We start from the raw sequence: 12,646 nt of genomic DNA on the forward strand, positions 1-12,646 counted from the left end.
ACTGAAACTTCTCCTCCTCTGCAGTGACTGGGCAGTTGTAGCAAAGATCTTACAATTTAGAATCCCCACTATGAAGACGGCAGAATGTGATTGTGAAATAGCTTCAAGGGTCCAATAATCAGACCCCTCCCAGCGGCTCTGATGCAAAGGTGCCCCAGTCCTGATAGTCAGACTTAAGTTGTCCAGATGATGAGCCTCTTTTTTTTTAAGGAGATCCCCTCCTTAAAGGCATTGACAGTGTGAGCCCCTCAAGGGAAGATGATTGCAAGATACCCTCTTTAAAGAATATGGGTACCCACGCGGGTACCCGAGCAGTGAGAGCCCTCTTTAAAGGGCCCCATCATAATGTCCCTTTTAAGAGACCCTCCTCTTAAACAAAGCTCTATCATTCTGAAGGTAGAATCATAGGATGGTTACAGGGCAGAAGGAGACCATTCTGCCCAACAAATCTGTGCCAGATCTCTGCGAGAGCAAATCAGCTACCCCACCTTATCCCGACAAATTCTTTTCTCTTCGGATAATTACACAATTCCCTTTTGAAGCCATGATTGAATCAGCCCCCATTGCACTCTCGGGCATTGCGTTCCAGATCCTAAACTCATCAAAAAAAAAATATTTCCTCATGTCACCTTTGATTCTTTTGCCAATCGCCTTAAATTGGTGCAGGCTGGTTTTTGACCCTTTGACACCTAAGGGATCAGTTTCTCCCTATCTACTCCGTCTAGGCCTCTCATGGTTTTGAAAACCTCTATCAACTCTCCGCCCAGCCTTCCCTTCTCCAAGGAGAACAGTCCCAGATACTCCAACCTATCTGAAGTCCCTCATCCCTGGCAGCATCCTCACAAATCTATCTCTGTGCCCGCTCTGAAAGCCTTCCTGCCCTTCCTGAAGTGTGGTGCCCAGAGCTGGTCCACAGCCTTGGGGAACTGGTGAGTGCAATGAGGGGGCCATGCGCTGGGGTGAGAGAGAGGTCAGACACATGGAACAAGTTTGTGGCCCAGTGCAACTGAATGAGGTGTCAGCCTTTGACTCCGTGGTAACACATCCACCTCTGAGTCATAGCGAGGAGCTGAACTCCTTCTCCAGAGACTGGAGCACATAATCTAGCCTAACACTCCCAGTGGAGTACTGAGGGAGTGCTGCATTGTCAGAGGTGTTGGCTTACATATGAGACATTAAAATGTCTGGGAAGCGCTAATCCATCCTGACACTCCCAGTGCCTTGCTGACAGAGTGTTGCTTCACGATGGGGGCCTCATCAGAAGACCTCTTCTTCAAAGGATCCTTCATTAAGGGGCGATGATTGTGAGACCCTCCCTCTCAGGGATCCTATAGTGAGACCGCCACAGTATAACTGAAGAGACAGACTGGGTATTGTGTGGGTACGTTTTTAATCTGACTTTTTTACTCTGGGCCGCTAGAGAATTTGCAAAGCGACGATGAACAACATCCCGTGGCTAATCCTGGCGGGATCGGGAGGGATGGCGGACATCCTGGCCGAGGTCATGGTGAAATCCTTCACAGCGGAAACTTTGAAGGAGGAAGTGGAAGGGCGGATCCGAAAGCATTTTCCTTCTGAAGATGTCCACAGTCTGGTGGAGCTGGTAAGTCCCAATAATGGTGAGGACAGGAGAGGTCAGATTTTTTTTTTTAAATTCTTTCAGGGGACGTGGGCATCACTATAAGGCCAGCATGTGCTGCCCATCCCTAATCGCTCCTGAACTAGAACATAAGAACATAAGAAATAGGAACAGGAGTAGACCATTCGGCCCCTCGAGCCTGTTCCGCCCATTCATGGCTGATCTTCTTGCGTTTCGATTTCCACATTCCCATCTACCCCGATAACCTTTGATTCCCTCGCCTAACAAGAATCTATCTACCTCTGCCTTAAAAATATTCAATGATCCCGCCTCCACCACCTTCTGAGGCAGAGAGAGTTCCAAAGTCGCACAACCCTCTAAGAGAAAAAAGTTTCTCCTCTTCTCTGTCCTAAAAGGGCGACCCCTAATTTTAAAACAGTGCCCCCTAGTTCCGGACTCACCCACAGGAGGAAACATCCTTTCCACGTCCACCTTGTGAAGGCCGTTCAGGATCTTATAAACTTCAATCAAATCACCCCTCACTCTTCTAAACTCCAGTGGAAACAAGCCCAGTCTGTCCAACCTCACCTCATAAAACAACCCACTCATTCCAGGTATCAATATAGTAAACCTCCTCTGAACCGCCTCCAATGCATTTACATCCTTCCTTAAATAAGGAGACCAAATCTGCACACAGTATTCGAGATGTGGTCTCACCAATGCCCTGTATAACTGAAGCATAACATCCTTACTTTTATGTTCAATCCCTCTCGTAATAAAAGATAGCATTACATTAGCTTTTGTAGTTACTTGCTGGCTAAGCGATTTGGCTTAATCGGCCAGTGCAAGGGTCAACCTGAATCTGGAGTCACATGTGGGCCAGACCAAGTAAGAATGACAGTTTCCTTCCCTAAAGGGCATTAGTGAATCAGATTTATGGCAATCAATGGTAGTTGTCATGGTTACCATTACTGAGACTAACTTGGTATTCCAGGTTTATTAACTGAATTCAAATTTCACCAGCTGCCGTGGTGGGATTAGAACCGCATCTCCAGAGCATTAGCCTGAGCCTCTGGATTACTCGTCCAGCAGCATTACCATAACCCGCCGTCTCCCCTCCCCAGCACTGCTGGGCCAGACTCAGACCCCCTGGGTCGCAGCCATGCGCTGAAGTCCCACCCCAGAGACTTGGGCACATAGCGTAGCCGGACGCTCCCAATGCAGCACTGAGGGGGTGCCGCATTGTCAGGGGTGCTGTGAGACGTTAAACTGTTCTCTCAGGTGGGCGTTAAAGATCTCGTAGCACTTTTTGAAGACGATCAGGGGAACTCCTTCTTGCATTCACATACCTTTCGCAACTTCAGAAAGTCCCACATCGTTTTACAGCCAATGCAGGGAGAGTCAGGGTTGTAGTGTGGGAAATGTGGCAGCTAATTTGTGCACAGCAAGCTCCCACAAACAGCAATGTGACGATGACCAGATAATCTGCTTTCGTGATGTTGATTGAGGGATAAATATTGGGCCTCCCACCAGAGGAGAACTCCACTGCTTTTCCTCTCAAAATAGCACCATGGAACTTTTACATCCAACTGAGAGGGCAGACAGAGCCTCATTTTAATGTCTTATCCTCTGACAGTGCAGCATTCCCTCAGTGCTGGACATGGAAAGCCAGCTTAGGCTTGAACACTCAAGTCTCAAGAGTGGGACTTGAACTCTCAATCTTCAGACGCAAAGATAAGAGCGCTACCACTGAGCCATGGGCAGCACTTTCACGTTCTCTCGATCTCTTTCTCTCCCTTTGGTCTTTATTTCCTGACTCTGTTGGGCATTTTTGGACCCTGAAGGGTTCCAATCAATTATACCTAACTACCCTCCGTCTAACCCCAACCCTAACCCTAACCCTAACTACCCTCCGTCTAACCCCAACCCTAACCCTAACCCTAACTACCCTCCGTCTAACCCCAACCCTAACTACTCTCCGTCTAACCCCAACCCTAACCCTAACCCTAGCTACTCTCCGTCTGACCCCAACCCTAACCCTAACCCTACCTACTCTCCGTCTGACCCCAACCCTAACCCTAACCCTACCTACTCTCCGTCTAACCCTAACTCTAACCCTAACCCTAACTACTCTCCACCTAACCCTAACCCTAACGCTAACTACTCTCCGTCTGACCCCAACCCTAACCCTAACCCTAGCTACTCACCATCTAACCCCAACCCTAACCCTAACCCTAACCACTCTCTGCCTAACCCTAACCCTAACTACTCTCCATCTAACCCCAACACGAACCCTATCCCTAACTACTCTCCATCTAACCCTAACCCTAATCCTAACCCTAACTACTCTCCATCTAACCCCAACCCTAACCCTAACCCTAACTACTCTCCATCTAACCCTAACCCTAACCCTAACCCTAACTACTCTCCTTCTAACTGACTCCGCAATGTTACATGTCCTGACTTGTAGGTGGAGAAGATTTTTGAAAACAAGCACCTGGTGACTATCTACAATGCAGATCTGGATGGGACGGAGGAGTTCGATACTATGATTTTGAAAGCACTTTTCAAAGGTAACATCCAAAAAACAAACCTTTCATTTTCAATTCCTGGCCTCTTCCTGCCCTCAGCCTCGAAGGTGTAAACTCTGGTCCAGGGACAAGTTTCAACATGTATCTGATGCAGGTAGTCATTCATGGCCTTGGAGCCAATACAATGCAATAGACTATTCAACTCTGAAAGGCATCACAGTTTGAAGGATTCGGTGCTCACCTGACATTTGGACTGTAATCAGGAGCAGGAGTATGGCCTGGTTTTTGTCCCACCCTCTTCTGGGGACATTGAGGTCAACTGGAGTTCACTGTCTACCATCCCAACTGAGAACGACTAATCCTAACCCTGACTGCCTGTGATGACTTAGTGGCTACCACTCTTGCCTCTCAGGCAGCAGCTTGTAGGTTCAAGCCCCACTTAAGAGCAAGAATCAAGGCTGACACCCCAGTGCGTTACTGAGGCAGTGCTGCACTGTTGGAGGTGCCAGCTTCTGGATGAGATGTTAAACTGAAGCCTTGTCTGCCTTTCAGGCAAGTGTAAAGGAAATGGCACTATTTCAAAGAAGAGCAGGCGACTTCTGTCCAGTGTCCTGGGCAGTATTTATTCCTCAACCAGCAATGCTAAAAACAGATTATCAGGTCATTATCACATTGCTGTTTGTGGGAGCTTGATGTGGTCAAATTGGCTGTCACATTCCCTGCATTTCAACAGTGACTACACTTCAAAAGTACTTCATTGGCTGTAAAACGCTTTGGGACAATCTGCAGCTGTAGAAATACAAGTCTTTCTCTTTTTTGTTTGGCCTAGAACATCAGGTGATGCCTTTACCTGGATGTTATGACAACGTCTGTAACTCACCTGCCTGACAAATTAAAAATTCCTTCTGATATTGGCCACAGCACCAGAATCCCGATAATTGTTCAATCGCGGTACTGGTTGATCCTGGTGTAGACCAATCCCAGCATTGGCCAATCACAGCACCAGAATCCCAGTACTATCCAATCCTGGTACAGGCCAATTCTGGTACAGGCCAATCCCAGCATTGGCCAATCCTGGCACTGGCCAATCCTGGTACAAGCCAATCCTGGCACTGGCCAATCTCGGCACTGCCCAATCTTGGTACAGAACAATCCCAGCAATGGCCAATCGCGTTACAGGCTAATCCTGGCACTGGTCAATCCCAGTACTGGGCTATACTGGCACTGGTCAATCCTGGCACTGGCCAATCCCAGTACTGGGCTATACTGGCACTGGTCAATCCTGGCACTGGCCAATCGTGGCACTGGCCAATCCTGGTACAGGCTATTCCCAGCACTGGTCAATCCTGGTACAGGCCAATTCCAGCACTGGTCAATCCTGGTACGGGCCAATCCCAGCACTCGGCTTTCCTGACACTGGCCAATCCCAGTACTGAGCTAATCCTGGCACTGGCCAATCCTGGTACAGGCCAATCCCAGCACTGGACTTTCCTGACACTTGCCAATCCCAGTGCTGCTCAATCCCGCTGTTTTCTATTCCTACTACTGATTAATCCCAATGCTAACTATTGCCAACAATGACCATTCCCAACTCCGACCATCGCAGGACTGACCATTCCGGCATAGACAATCCCGAGGACAGACTGTCACAGTAGTGACCATTCTCAGGTTCAACACTCCCACCATCGATCATTGCCTGGCCCCCGAGCTGTGTGTACAGAGTTGACACTGGGTGGCTCCCTCTTTGAACCCTGTTCTCTATACGCCTGCAGCCTGCAAGAAGCAGAGCGCCAATGCCCAGGCGTACCTCGATGAGCTGAAACTGGCGGTGGCCTGGAGCCGAGTAGATCTCGCCAAGAGCCAATTATTTAATGGAGAAATCCTGTGGAAGGTAAGAGTGTGTTTGCAAAGACCCCGGTAAAAAGCTGGAGCTAGGTGAGACTGCACAGGGTTTGTTTTATTCTTTCACGGCCAGCGTTGGTTGCCCATCTCTAATTGCCCTTGACTGGCCTGCTAGGGCCATTTCAGAGGGCAGTTAAGAGTCAACCACATTGCTGTGGGTCTGGAGTCACATGTAGGCCAGACCGGGTAAGGACGGCAGATTTCTGTCCCTTTACTGAGACTAGTTTACAATTCCAGATTTTATTAATTGAATTTAAATTCCATCAGCTGCCATGGTGGGATTTGAGCCTTTGCCCCCAGAGCATTAACTCAGACCTCTGGATTACTAGCCCAGAGACATTACCACTACACTACCGTCTCCCACAAAAACAGTACCTCCTCTGAATCCTGTAGCTATACCGAGGCCTATTGTAGGAGGCCTCCGAATCCTGGCCCTACTCAGTTGTAGCCTAGCAACACTGAGGCCTGTTGTAGAGGCCTCAGAATCCTGGCCCTTACTCTGCAGCCAATAGCAACACTGAGGCCTGTTGTAGAGGCCTCAGAATCCTGGCCCTACTCTGCAGCCAATAGCAACACTGAGGTCTGTTGTAGAGGCCTTGGAATCCTGCCCCTATTCTGCAGCCAATAGCAACACTGAGGCCTGTTGTAGAGGCCTTGGAATCCTGGCCCTACTCTGCAGCCAATAGCAACACTGAGGCCTGTTGTAGAGGGCCTCAGAATCCTGGCCCTTACTCTGCAGCCAATAGCAACACTGAGGCCTGTTGTAGGAGGCCTCTGGATACAGGGCACAGCAGGTCTGGGCTCCGCTGTGATGCCTCCCCACAGCTTGGCGAGAGGGAGGGCCCTCAGGAGAGGAGAGGGGGTGATAATAAAGCCGAGGATTCATCCTTTTGTATTGTTCCTGTTGCAGTCCTGTGACCTGGAGGACCCTATGACCGCCGCTCTGGTGAACAACAAGCCGGAGTTCGTCAAGCTCTTCATTGACAACGGGATCAACATGGTAGAGTACCTCTCATACCGGCGCCTGGAGGAGCTCTACAGCTCGGTGGCGGGGAACTCCCTGCTCAACACCTTCCTTCAGAAGAAGAAGGAGGAGAGGCGGTCATTGCAAGGCAAGGAGGCTATGCTCCCGCCCGACAGTGCAAGCGTCGATGGGAGTCATCGGAGCTACACACTCTTCGAGGTGATGAAAGTGCTGAAAGATCTGATGGGAGATTTCAGCGAGCCGATATACGGACAACTATTCAAACAGGCCGACTCTCGGAGAAACGAGCTAGTAAGGATCAGATTTTTGGTTTTGTTTCCTGGGAACCAGAGCCTTGAATTTATGTTGTGGGAATGTTGGCATCGTACATTTCATTCAAAATTCCTTCCACCTTCCCCCCACCATCACCACCCTTGGCCCAAAGACTTTTGGCAGCATGGCTGAGTTGGTAGTGCTCAGGCCAATCGTCCTTTCAAGACTGTCCCGCCATTCGATTAGCTGATCTGTCTCTGAACTCCGAAGAAAAATCTCTTGCCTTTGAGTCTGGAAGCACGTGGGCTCAAGCGCCTCCCCATCCTAGCAGCCAAATCTACACTGACACTCCAGTGCAGTATGGAGGGAGCGCTGCACTGCTGAAGGTGCTGGCTTCTGGTTGAGCTGTTAAAATGAGGCCCATCTTCCAACTCAAGTGGATATAAAAGATCCCCTGGCACTGTTTCGAAGAAATGTAGAGTTCTTCTTCCCCGTGTCCTGGCCAATATTTATCTCTCAGCCAACATCACAAAAACAGATCATCTGGTCGTTGTCACATTACTGTTGGTGGGAGCTTGCTGTGGGTAAATTGGCTGCCGTGTTTGCTGCATTACAACGGTGACTGCACTTTGGAAGTGCTTCATTAGCTGTAGAGTGCTTTGGGGCGCCATGCGATTGTGAAGTGCAAATAGAAACGCAAGTCTTTCTTTCAAAGGTTCTGCAAACAACAGCGAGAGAGATAAGCAGTTGATTAATTTTGTTCCAGATGGCTGAAGGGTGGGCCTTGCTCAGTCATGCGAAAGACGGCACCTACAACAGTGCAGCACTCGCTCAGCACTGCACAGAAGTTCCAGTTACAGATTGTGGACTCTGGTCACTAGAAAGGGGCTGTGGTAATCCTGTAACGTCCCGGCTCAGAATTAGGATTGGTACCAACTGAGTTAAGCGGGTCACAAATGCCACCAAATAATTGTGATTTTCCTGTTTCAGCTGCTGGAACCCCAGAAGCTTCCCTATCAAACGAGGAAGTGCGTCGCTCCTTGGACTGACCTGTTCATCTGGGGAGTCCTGCAAAGCCGCAACGAGATGGCCACCTACTTCTGGGAAATGGTGAGTGAGAGAGAGCTGGGAAGAAGAGGATCTGGGGCGTTTGCTCCAAATTAAAGGTCCTTTCGCCCCTTCTTCATCAACCACAAGAACTCGAATGTCAAAAGCTCTCTTCAAGAAACATCCTACCTCACAGGAGTGTTGTCAGACAAAAGTTGACACCGCGTCACACCGAAAGCTTGGTCAAAGAGTTGGGCTTTAAGGAGCATCTGCGAGGAGGAGAGAGTGGGGGAGAGGTTTAGGGGAGGGACTACAGAGCTTAGGGCCCAGGCTGCTGAGGGCATGGCTGCCAATGGTGGGCCGAAGGGGATGAACCGGAGATGAGAATTGGATCGATACAGAGCTCTCAGAGGGTTGTAAGACCAGAGGAGGTTACAGAAACAGGAAGGGGAAGAAGGTAAAGGAAGGATTGTTCTAAAATTATCCCTTATTATGCAGCCTCCTAGTCTAACCCTGGAACTCCTCATGGTTATCCTTGGAGAGATGATGCTGTAGTTGTAATGGTCACTTGACGAGGACGCCCAGGCTAACGCTCTAGGGGACATGGGTTCAAATCCCACCGTGAAAGCTGGTAGAATTTAAATTCAGTTAATAATACCCAGAATTGAAAGTGAGTCTCAATAATGGTGAACGTGAAGCTATCATCAATATTTGCAATAAACACACCTGGTTTGTTAATGCCCTTTAGGGAATGAAGCCTCCCATCTTACCCATTCTGGGATATATGTGACTCCAGACCCACTCCAATATGGTTAACTCTTAACTGTCCTCTGGTGGTGGTGTACGGTGAGAGACGGAGCTGGTGATGTCACTGGACTAGTAATTCAGGGGCCCAGGCTAATACTCTTCGGACACCTTGGCAGCTGGTGAAATTTGAACTGAATTAATAAAAAATCTGGAATTGAAAGCTTAACTCAGTAACAGTGACCATGACAACCACCATCGATTTCTGTAAAAACCCATCTGGTTCAGTAATGCCCTTTAGGGAAGGAAATCTGCCGTCCTTACCTGGTCTGGCCTACATGTGACTCCAGACCCACAGCAATGTGGTTGACTCTCAACTGCCCTCTGAAGTTCAAGGGCAATTAGGGATGGGCAACAGCTTGCCAGCAATGCCCACATTCCACGAAGGAATTAAAAAAAGGTCAGTTTTGCCAGCTTTCGACCACCCGCTATATTTCTCGATGGCCCGGAGTGCTTCACACCCTTAACACCTTAGAGTTTGGAGGCAATGGCAGATAAGGCTAGTAGGATGAGGAGCAGGTGGTGATGTAGGAAGAGGGGTTGGAATGGGAAATGTCCTCTCGTTTTCTCTTTAACGTGTCCTCTCTATCCTCAGGGAGGGGAGTCGGTATCTTCTGGCCTTGTTGCCTGCAGGATTCTGAGGGAAATGGCTCGCCACCAGCCAGAAGCTGAAGGGGCCCAAGTTATGAAGGAAATGGCTGCTAAATTTGCACAACTGTCGCTAGGTAACATAAGAACAGGGGCAGAAACGGGGAGGTGGTTTCAAAGAAAAGAACTAAGCTGCTATTCAGAACAAAACCTCACCTCCTTATACTCCCCAAAACTCTTTGATGCACGACTCTAGCCCACACCCCCCTCTACCATCCAAAAACTCTAGCCCACACACCCCTCTACCATCCAAAAACTCTAGCCCACACACCCCCCTCTACCATCCAAAAACTCTAGCCCACACCCCCCTCTACCATCCAAAAACTCTAGCCCACACCCCCCTCTACCATCCAAAAACTCTAGCCCACACACCCCTCTACCATCCAAAAACTCTAGCCCACACACCCCCCTCTACCTTCCAAAAACTCTAGCCCAAACCCCCCTCTACCATCCAAAAACTCTAGCCCAAACCTCCCTCTACCATCCAAAAACTCTAGCCCACACCCCCCTCTACCATCCAAAAACTCTAGTCCACTCCCCCCTCTACCATCCAAAAACTCTAGCCCACACACCCCTCTACCATCCAAAAACTCTAGCCCACACCCCCCTCTACCATCCAAAAACTCTAGCCCAAACCCCCCTCTACCATCCAAAAACTCTAGCCCAAACCCCCCTCTACCATCCAAAAACTCTAGCCCACACCCCCCCCTCTACCTTCCAAAAACTCTAGCCCACACCCCCCTCTACCTTCCAAAAACTCTAGCCCACACACCCCCACTTTCCAAAAACTCTAGCCCACACACCCCCACTTTCCAAAAACTCTAGCCCACACCCCCCTCTACCATCCAAAAACTCTAGCCCACACCCCCCTCTACCATCCAAAAACTCTAGCCCACACACCCCTCTACCATCCAAAAACTCTAGCCCACACACCCCTCTACCTTCCAAAAACTCTAGCCCAAACCCCCCTCTACCATCCAAAAACTCTAGCCCACACACCCCTCTACCATCCAAAAACTCTAGCCCACACACCCCCCCTTCTAAAAACTCTAGCCCACACACCCCTCTATCATCCAAAAACTCTAGCCCACACACCCCTCTACCTTCCAAAAACTCTAGCCCACACACCCCTCTACCATCCAAAAACTCTGTCCCACACACCCCTCTACCATCCAAAAACTCTAGCCCACACACCCCTCTACCATCCAAAAACTCTAGCCGACACACCCCTCTACCATCCAAAAACTCTAGCCCACACACCCCTCTACCATCCAAAAACTCTGTCCCACACACCCCTCTACCATCCAAAAACTCTAGCCCACACACCCCTCTACCATCCAAAAACTCTAGCCCACACACCCCTCTACCATCCAAAAACTCTAGCCCACACACCCCTCTACCATCCAAAAACTCTAGCCCACACCCCCCTCTACCATCCAAAAACTCTAGCCCACACACCCCTCTACCATCCAAAAACTCTAGCCCACACACCCCTCTACCATCCAAAAACTCTAGCCCACACACCCCTCTACCATCCAAAAACTCTAGCCCACACCCCCCCACCTTCCAAAAACTCTAGCCCACACACCCCTCTACCATCCAAAAACTCTAGCCCACACCCCCCCACCTTCCAAAAACTCTAGCCCACACACCCCTCTACCATCCAAAAACTCTAGCCCACACCCCCCCACCTTCCAAAAACTCTGGCCCACACCCCCCTCTGCCATCCAAAAACTCTGGCCCACACCCCCCTCTACCATCCAAAAACTCTGTCCCACACCCCCCTCTACCATCCAAAAACTCTATCCCACACACCCCCCTCTGCCATCCAAAAACTCTGGCCCACACCCCCCCACCTTCCAAAAACTCTAGCCCACACACCCCTCTACCATCCAAAAACTCTAGCCCACACACCCCTCTGCCATCCAAAAACTCTGGCCCACACCCCCCTCTGCCATCCAAAAACTCTAGCCCACACACCCCGCTACCATCCAAAAACTCTGGCCCACACCCCCCTCTGCCATCCAAAAACTCTAGCCCACACACCCCACTACCATCCAAAAACTCTGGCCCACACCCCCCTCTGCCATCCAAAAACTCTCGCCCACACACCCCCCTACCATCCAAAAACTCTGGCCCACACCCCCCTCTGCCATCCAAAAACTCTAGCCCACACACCCCTCTACCATCCAAAAACTCTGGCCCACACCCCCCTCTGCCATCCAAAAACTCTAGCCCACACACCCCTCTACCATCCAAAAACTCTAGCCCACACCCCCCTCTACCATCCAAAAACTCTAGCCCACACCCCCCTCTGCCATCCAAAAACTCTAGCCCACACACCCCCACCTTCCAAAAACTCTAGCCCACACACCCCCACCTTCCAAAAACTCTGGCCCACACCCCCCTCTGCCATCCAAAAACTCTAGCCCACACACCCCCACCTTCCAAAAACTCTAGCCCACACCCCCCCACCTTCCAAAAACTCTAGCCCACACCCCCCCACCTTCCAAAAACTCTGGCCCACACCCCCCTCTACCATCCAAAAACTCTAGCCCACACCCCCCTCTACCATCCAAAAACTCTAGCCCACACCCCCCTCACCTTCCAAAAACTCTAGCCCACACACCCCCCCTTCTAAAAACTCTAGCCCACACCACCCCCACCTTCCAAATACTCTAGCCCACACACCCCCCTCTACCATCCAAAAACTCTAGCCCACACCCCCCCCACCTTCCAAATACTCTAGCCCACACACCCCTCTACCATCCAAAAACTCTAGTCCACACACCCCCCTACCATCCAAAAACTCTGTCCCACACACCCCTCTACCATCCAAAAACTCTAGCCCACACACCCCCCTACCATCCAAAAACTCTGGCCCACACCCCCCTCTGC

At 50.2% G+C, this 12,646-nt stretch overlaps 2 protein-coding genes across 3 annotated transcripts in view; one reads left to right on the forward strand and one right to left on the reverse strand.

The window, feature by feature from the left end:
• LOC144669307 (carnitine O-palmitoyltransferase 1, liver isoform-like) overlaps positions 1 to 12,646 on the reverse strand; it is a 534,090-nt gene that overhangs the window by 269,398 nt on the left and 252,046 nt on the right. The gene's annotated exons all lie outside the window — the stretch shown is intronic.
• trpm4a (transient receptor potential cation channel, subfamily M, member 4a) overlaps positions 1 to 12,646 on the forward strand; it is an 84,148-nt gene that overhangs the window by 35,499 nt on the left and 36,003 nt on the right. For both annotated transcript variants that reach the window (XM_078531655.1, XM_078531656.1), the window contains 6 exons: positions 1,421 to 1,603; positions 4,050 to 4,152; positions 5,883 to 6,001; positions 6,923 to 7,288; positions 8,240 to 8,359; positions 9,696 to 9,825. In XM_078531655.1, the coding sequence (XP_078387781.1) occupies positions 1,421 to 1,603; positions 4,050 to 4,152; positions 5,883 to 6,001; positions 6,923 to 7,288; positions 8,240 to 8,359; positions 9,696 to 9,825 (1,021 nt within the window). The remainder of the gene's footprint in view (positions 1 to 1,420; positions 1,604 to 4,049; positions 4,153 to 5,882; positions 6,002 to 6,922; positions 7,289 to 8,239; positions 8,360 to 9,695; positions 9,826 to 12,646) is intronic.

The sequence above is a fragment of the Cetorhinus maximus genome, chromosome 29, assembly GCF_964194155.1.
Source record: "Cetorhinus maximus chromosome 29, sCetMax3.hap1.1, whole genome shotgun sequence".
Lineage (NCBI taxonomy): Eukaryota > Metazoa > Chordata > Chondrichthyes > Lamniformes > Cetorhinidae > Cetorhinus > Cetorhinus maximus.